Here is an 8,065-nt window from a genome sequence, read left to right on the forward strand (position 1 = left end):
GGAAGGCAAGTCATGGCAGACCAAAATAACCAGACAGCCACCAAATAGGAAGTGATTGTATATCAGGAGTTAATTTGTTGCTTATTACTCAGAATGATTTTTCTCTCTTTTTTTTTTATCATCAAGTGAAAAGCGGGGAGGCAGAAAGACAGACTCCCACCTGCACCATAACTGGGATCCACCTGGGAAGCCCACTAGGGGGTGATGTTCTGCCCATCTGGGGCATTGCTCTGTAGCTCAGCAACTGAGCTAATTTAGTGCCTGAGGCAGGCCATGGAGTCATCCTCAGCACCCGGGATGAACTTGCTCATTTGAGCCATGGCTACAGGAGGGGATGAGAGACAGAGAGAGAGAGAAAGAGAGAGAGAGAGAGAGAGAGAAAGTGAGAGAGAAAAAAGGGTAAGGTAAGGGGAGGGGTGGAGAAACAGATGGTCACTTCTCCTGTGTGCCCCGACCAGGAATGGAACCCGGGACTTCCATATGCCGGGCCAGTGCTCTACCACTGAGCCAACCAGTCAGGGACTCAGAATGATTTTTCGTGAGGAAAATATTATAGTTGATATTTAAGTTCCTGGGACAGGCCACACAATTTTCTATTATTCAATTCATAACTAAATATCAATATCATTGAATAAAAGACTAAACAAGTTTATCACCACGTTGAGCATGTTTTCATGGGAAAATGTGCTCAAAATCCAATATAGGATGACAAGAACAGAGCTGTGCACTCCACAGCCCTGGTGTCAAGGTCAGGGATGTCCCTTCTCCCAATTCATCCCTCCTACCAGGTGGGGGATGGGGGATGTGCAGGGAGTAGGGCTCCCCTAATCCAAATCACTGATGATGGTTCCCGGGTTTGAGAGAGGGACCTTGGGGAGGAAAAAGGCTGGGCAGGATGGTATTGTGTTATTGAGACCTTTGAGGGCTGGTGTGGGGAAGTACCCATCATCACTCAAGGACATTGTTTTTGCATTAAAGTGCATTTTGAATTGCAAATAGTGGATTTAAAATAATGGATAATAACTAACTACTGAGACTAAAGAGGTCATTTGAAGGCTAGGACAATGAGCAATGAATATTATTCCAGGACAAAAAATGAGAGAGTTCACAGAAAGGCAGAGCCCTTCATTTACATGACCTCTCTGTGTCCTCAGGCCCGTGGTCGAGCCAGAGCTGATGAGAGCACCTACGTCTTGGTTGCCAGCCATGGCTCAGGAGTTGTGGAACGTGAGATAGTTAATGACTTCCGAGAGAAAATGATGTATAAAGCAATAAACCATGTTCAAAATATGACACACGAGGAGTATGAGCGTAAGGTATTGTTTTTGACCCTCTCTGAATTTGGTTTTCAATTTAAAATGGCTGCATGTGGTTGTCATTGATATCTTTGTGGCTGAGTCTCCAGACAGATTTCATACTGAAGTGTAAATTCTAGTTTGATGGGTTGTGCTTTAGTCCAATTTCACATACAAAGAATCAAGATCCATCCTGGGAAGAGGCTGTCAGGGAGCCATTTCAGTGGAACAAGCCAAAAACTTTGATAATATAATTTTAAGGTGCCTGTAATCCAGAAAGACTCACCCATTCAAACCAACCTAGTAATTTTGGTTTGGTCCGGTTTGCTTGTACAGACACATTTTTTTTCATTCCATAAATATTTAAAAAAATGCCTCCTATGTGCCAGGAAATATTCTAGGAACAGAGAGCAGCTAGACAAACAACAAATGCAGACCCCTGCAGCATGAAGTTTATATTCTAGTGTGTACATGGTGAGATTTGAGGATTTAAATAGAAAAATTATACAAAAATTAGCCAGAAATATATCATATAGTGATAGTGCTGACGAATTAGAATAAGGTGATGTGGGAAAAGTCACTTGATGGGGACTCTAGACTGAAAATTTGGGAAAGGCCCCTTAGAGGGAGTGACATTAAACTAGGTCTGAATGAAAAGAAATACATATTATGTCATCTAGCTGCATTTCAGTTTACAAACAGAGTTATTTGAGTGGTGAGAGTAATGCAGTGAAGAAAGTATTTCTACAATATTTCAGGAAATCCCCCATACCACTGAATTAAAGACTGTAAGTACTATAATAGCAAACAATCCATTTAGAAGAAAATTCACACCCTTGCATATGGGTGTGAATGTTAGTTTCTTAACATTGGAATCGGCTCTATCCTAAATAGAGTTTCACGAAAGGGATACATTGCTATAACCAACTCCAAGGTTTCCTGGCCAGGTTTCTGTGCAAACTTATATTTTAAAACCCTTTGAAATATAAGGCAAACCAAACACATTGTAGTGTCAATTCAAACATTTGTGGGCAAATAATGCCACTAGAATGTCATTGACTTACATTTAATGTCCTAAATGTATGAAATCAAATGGATGTTCTCAAAAATTGATGTTTCAAGACTAGTTGTATTAAGTAAACTCTAGAAAAATCTCAAGTTTGAGTCCATTTATTCCAGATAATCACAGTTCCCTTTAGGGGCCCTCGAATGGACTACCGTTTTAGTTCTCTTTGGGCTAAGTGACACAATCTCCTAAAACTACTCCAGGTGGACACTGAGAGCAGGGATGCCAGTGATGTGAGGCACAAGCCACCACTACTCTGTTCAAAGCCCCCAGCAGATATTGCTAGTAGGTCACAGTACTCCTTCTGATTTGAGAATCCTTCTCATTTACTTAGTGTTGGATAACTGTAAACAATTGTTGAGACTTGACATATAAGTGAGGTTTATTTTCCATATTTGATACATTACCAGAACTTCTAAAAAATGGAGATCTTCAACTTTTTCCCAACAGATTTTGCTACATTATTACATTTTTTTTTTCTGAAGTGAGAAGTTGGGAGGCAGCGAGATAGACTTCCACATGTGCCTGACCAGGATCCACCTGGCATGCCTACTAGGGTCTGATGCTCTATAAATCTGGGGTGTTCCTCTGTTGCAACTGGAACCATTCTAGCACCTGAGGTGGAGACCATGAAACCATTCTCAGCACCTGGGCCAACTTTGTTCCAGTGGAGCTTTGGCTGTGGGAGAGGTAGAGAGAGATAGAGAGAAAGGAGAGGGGGAAGGGTGGAGAAGCAGATGGGCGTGTTTCCTGTGTGCCCTGGCCAGGAATCGAACCTGGGACTTCCACATGCCAGGCCAATGCTCTACTACTCAGAAAACCAGCCAGGGCCTACATTATTACAATACATTTTGTTTGGACTTTGATTGGAGCTGTCCCTGCCATATATTTATTATAATTTATTTTATTTTCCCCCCTAATTATTTTATTTGCTTTACTATTTTAGAACTAGTCTTTTAGTTTCTGGTGTCCTAGTTACATATCCATACATTGATCTTGGTTTTATTTTTATTAATTTTTGTCACACTCATAGATGTGTCTAAATTGCCCACATATATGTGATCCTATGCCAAATCATCTTTTAATCAGCTCACTGAACCATAAATACATTACAAAAACAACCTAATTAAACTTTTAGAAAACAGACTACTTCAATTTATTATATTGTTATAATTTACATATAATTTTTTATTATTCTATAATTATATGATTATTATTCTGTTCTTGACTGATTAAACTATTCTATAGCTTGTAGGTTTGCTTGGAAGGCTTCATCTTTCTTTCTGTGCTAAATATGGCGGCCTGAGTCAAGGCCTAAAACAGAGAGACAAGAGCCAAAGCGATGGGTTATGTACCTTTGTTCATCAACATTGATGATTTACTTTGATTGAAAATGTCCCACCCTGGCCCGTTGTTATCAGTGGATAGAGCATCAGCCCAGTGTATGGATGTCCCAGGTTCAATCATGGACAAGACATTCAGGAAAAGTGACCAGCTTCTCCTCCCCTCACTCTCCCCTTCCTCGGCCAGTGCTCGATTAGTTCGAGCATTGGCTCCTGGGAATTGAGGATGTGGGTCCCAGCATCAACCTCAGGTGCTAAAAATGGCTCAGTTGATTGAGTATCCCCAGAGGGGGATGGCTGGGTAGATCCTGGTTGGGGTGCATGTAGGAGTCTGTCTCACTCTCTCTCTTCCTCTCACTTATAAAAACAAAAAAACACAGACAAAAAAATATTCCTTAGGTCTTAAGGAAAACAATGGTTTCCTCCACAGTAAATATAAATTTGTCATTTAAAAGAGGTTCAGTGTAGAGGTAAATTACTTAAGAACTAGGTTTTTCTACTGTAAAGTTGTGTAGGTATGAAAACTGATGAGCCACTACTTTAAGTTTTGTGTCTTTCATAAACTAGATGGTTTCTGTGATGAAATAAGTTTCACCTCTAGTCACTGGAATTGGAATACATGGTGTAAGGGGTAATCTAGAGTCATAGGATAGCTCCATGATGTCATGAGGACTCCATGACATCTCTTCCTTCTCTGCCTTTTAAGTGTTTGGCTTTTATTCTTAAGTCTTTATTTTTTATTTATTTATTTTATTACAGAGACAGAGAGTGAGTCAGAGCGAGGAATAGACAGGGACAGACAGACAGGAACGGAGAGAGATGAGAAGCATCAATCATTAGTTTTTCATTGCATGTTGCAACACCTTAGTTGTTCATCGATTGCTTTCTCATATGTGCCTTGACCGCGGGCCTTCAGCAGACTGAGTAACCTCTTGTTGGACCCAGCGACCTTGGGTTCAAGCTGGTAGGCTTTTGCTCAAACCAGATGAGCCCGCACTCAAGCTGGCGACCTCGGGGTCTCGAACCTGGGTCCTCTGCATCCCAGTCCGACGCTCTATCCACTGCACCACCGCCTGGTCAGGCTTGGCTTTTATTCTTAAGGCCAAGGATGACTTTTAGAATTTTAGCTGCTACATGCTCATATTAGGCAGGCAGGAAAAAGAAGATGGCAAAGACAAAAGTACACATTCCAACTCTCTGGCACACAAGGAGCCTTCCTGCAAATACCACTTAACATTTTCTTATGGCTCATTGACCACTGGCTCGGAAATATAGTCATTTAGGTAGTATATTTCCACCCAGAATAAAATTATAGTGCTGTTCCTATAAACCACAGATACTGGATGGGAAACTGGTAGTTTCTGTCACAAACGTGAAAAGAGATTTTGTTAAGGAGATTGGCTAAGTTAACAAAGGTCTGGAAATTATAACATGAGGAACAATGAAAGAAACTGCAGAGCTTATCATAGATAAGACTATGGGTAATATAATAACAGTGTCTCTTTAAAGAGATTTGTATGGAATAAAGTTTAGAATTATTTTATGAGACATTTAAAACTAATGAGGGGTAGAGGGAGAGATTTTGCTAAGGACTTTCAATAGAACTTTTAAAGAATATAATGGGCTGTTTTTGAAGGTTCCACATTTTTATGATTACATGAAGGTTTGTATACTAAATTCTTTGTGGGCCATTGCATCATTATTTTTATTTCTAGACCATAGGACAAGGGTATATTTTCATAACTATCAAAGGTTTTTGAATTCAATGATACTTACTTCAGTGAAAAAAATGAAAATTCTTTTCTCAATGCAGATTTTAGAATTACAGATGCAAAGTTTATTGGAAAAGAAAATGAAAATCAAGAGAAGTATTGCAAAGCATTGTAAGGAAAACCCATCTTTAATACATTTCCTTTGCAAAAACTGCAGTGTGCTTGCCTGCTATGGAGACAATATCAACGTAATTGAGAAAATGCACCATGTCAATATGACACCAGAATTCAAGTAAGTCCAGGAGGACTCAATTTGGGTTTTTTTCTATATGAGGTGAAGCAGGTTGTACTTTAAATGTTCTTCCAAAATAGTACAAATTAAAGTTATTATTTTTCAGAGCTTTTCCTCTTTTAACTTCCTCATACTCTATCTCTATTTCAATGTCTATTTACTGTACTGGAGAGGGAGGGAGAAGTGTAAGGCTCAAAGCTATTTTGACCCAAGGCATATCAGTGTGTGTGTGCTCATATTCTCAAATTTTTGAACAACTTCAATCAAGTTAAAATCATTGGCCCTGGCTGGTTGGCTCAGCGGTAGAGCGTCGGCCTGGCGTGCGGGGGACCCGGGTTCGATTCCCGGCCAGGGCACACAGGAGAAGCGCCCATTTGCTTCTCCACCCCCCCCCTCCTTCCTCTCTGTCTCTCTCTTCCCCTCCCGCAGCCAAGGCTCCATTGGAGCAAAGATGGCCAGGGAGCTGGGGATGGCTCCTTGGCCTCTGCCCCAGGCGCTAGAGTGGCTCTGGTCGCGGCAGAGCATCGCCCCCTGGTGGGCAGAGCGTCGCCCCTGGTGGGCGCGCCAGGTGGATCCCGGTCGGGCGCATGCGGGAGTCTGTCTGACTGTCTTTCCCCGTTTCCAGCTTCAGAAAAATACAAAAAAAAAAAAAAAGTTAAAATCATTAACAGACTTGAAAGAAACCACAAAAGGCAACATGCCCCTTGAGAGGTGGGAGTGGAAGGGGCGACTGGCTGAGCACGAGTGTCAGGTTCAACGGCACGCACTTAGGGGCTGCATATTGATCAACTCAGTTCTCAAGGATGTTTCTCACTCCTTGATAATCTTAGGGAACTCTACATTGTGAGAGAAAACAAAGCCCTGCAGAAGAAGTTTGCAGACTATCAAACAAATGGTGAGATTATCTGCAAAAGATGTGGCCAGGTGAGTAAATTGCTGTGGGTTTATTCTTACTTTGGCCCAGAGGAATTTTTAATTTAATGTGCATTTATTTTTTTTTCTCTCTCTCTGTTGTTTTGCAGGCTTGGGGAACAATGATGGTGCACAAAGGCTTAGATTTGCCATGTCTCAAAATAAGGAATTTTGTAGTGTTTTTCAAAAATAATTTAACAAAGAAACAATACAAAAAGTGGGTAGAATTACCTATCACATTTCCTGATCTTGACTATTCAGAATATTGTTTTTGTAGTGATGAAGATTGACATTTGGTTCAAGATTCTTTTAAAATATTGTCAACTTAATACTTAATATGATTTTGATTAATATTTTTATTATACTAAAGAACTGATGTGAGAATTAATAAAATAATTGCTCTCCTCTGAGATGAACAGTATAGACGAAAACAATATATCATGCTTTCTTTTTTTTTTTTTTTTGTATTTTTCTGAAGCTGGAAACGGGAAGAGACAGTCAGACAGACTCCCGCATGCGCCCGACCGGGATCCACCCGGCACGCCCACCAGGGGGCGACGCTCTGCCCACCAGGGGGCGATGCTCTGCCCCTCCGGGGCATCACTCTGTTGCGACCAGAGCCACTCTAGTGCCTGGGGCAGAGGCCAAGGAGCCATCCCCAGCGCCCGGGCCATCTTTGCTCCAATGGAGCCTCGGCTACGGGAGGGGAAGAGAGAGACAGAGAGGAAGGAGAGGGGGAGGAGTGGAGAAGCAGATGGGCACTTCTCCTGTGTGCTCTGGCCGGGAATCAAACCCGGGTCCCCAGCACGCCAGGCCGACGCTCTACCGCTGAGCCAACCGGCCAGGGCCAGTATATCATGCTTTCAACTATTCATCTTATTTATGTGCCGAAGTAAAAAAAAAATCCACCAGTAATACTCATTAGTGTGGAGTGCTGTGGATAAAATGCGGGAGTATAAATGAGGGTCTAAGATATCAATTTAAGTCCTGTCACTCATTTTTAAAATAAAATTGAGCAAATCAGTTCATCTTTCTGAACCAGTTTCCTATTGGTGAAATGGTTAGAATGTATCTGCATTTGCTTTTATTAGTTTTCTATTGCCGCATAACAAATTACCATAAACTTAGTGGTTTAAAACAACACCGATGTATTATTGCACATGTTGTGTAGCTCAGAGATCTGGGCAGTTTCTTCAGCCTTCAGCTCAGGGTCTCAGAAGGCTGAAATCAGGCATCAGCCGGAGGACGTTATCATCTGGACGTACTTGGGAAGAATCACTTCCAGGCTCTCCCAGGTTGTTGGCTGTCGTCTCCTTGCAGCTGTAGAGTGGGATTCCTGTTTCCTTACTTGCTGTCCGCTGGGATCACTCTGAGCTCCTATGGCCTCCCTTACCACATGGCTCTTTCTCAGCACAGCTATTGCTTTTTCAAGGCCAGCAGGAGAA

General features: G+C 41.7%; 1 protein-coding gene across 1 annotated transcript in view; it reads left to right on the plus strand.

Annotated features, from left to right (window-relative positions):
* Window positions 1-7,643, plus strand: part of IFIH1 (interferon induced with helicase C domain 1) — a 56,288-nt gene extending 48,645 nt beyond the window's left edge. Inside the window, exons 13-16 of the mRNA XM_066280806.1 lie at window positions 1,155-1,316; window positions 5,518-5,708; window positions 6,539-6,632; window positions 6,731-7,643. Of these exons, the coding sequence (XP_066136903.1) occupies window positions 1,155-1,316; window positions 5,518-5,708; window positions 6,539-6,632; window positions 6,731-6,910 (627 nt within the window). The 3' untranslated portion in view covers window positions 6,911-7,643. The remainder of the gene's footprint in view (window positions 1-1,154; window positions 1,317-5,517; window positions 5,709-6,538; window positions 6,633-6,730) is intronic.
* The last annotated feature ends 422 nt before the right edge of the window (window positions 7,644-8,065 follow it).

The sequence above is a fragment of the Saccopteryx bilineata genome, chromosome 5, assembly GCF_036850765.1.
Source record: "Saccopteryx bilineata isolate mSacBil1 chromosome 5, mSacBil1_pri_phased_curated, whole genome shotgun sequence".
Taxonomy (NCBI): domain Eukaryota; kingdom Metazoa; phylum Chordata; class Mammalia; order Chiroptera; family Emballonuridae; genus Saccopteryx; species Saccopteryx bilineata.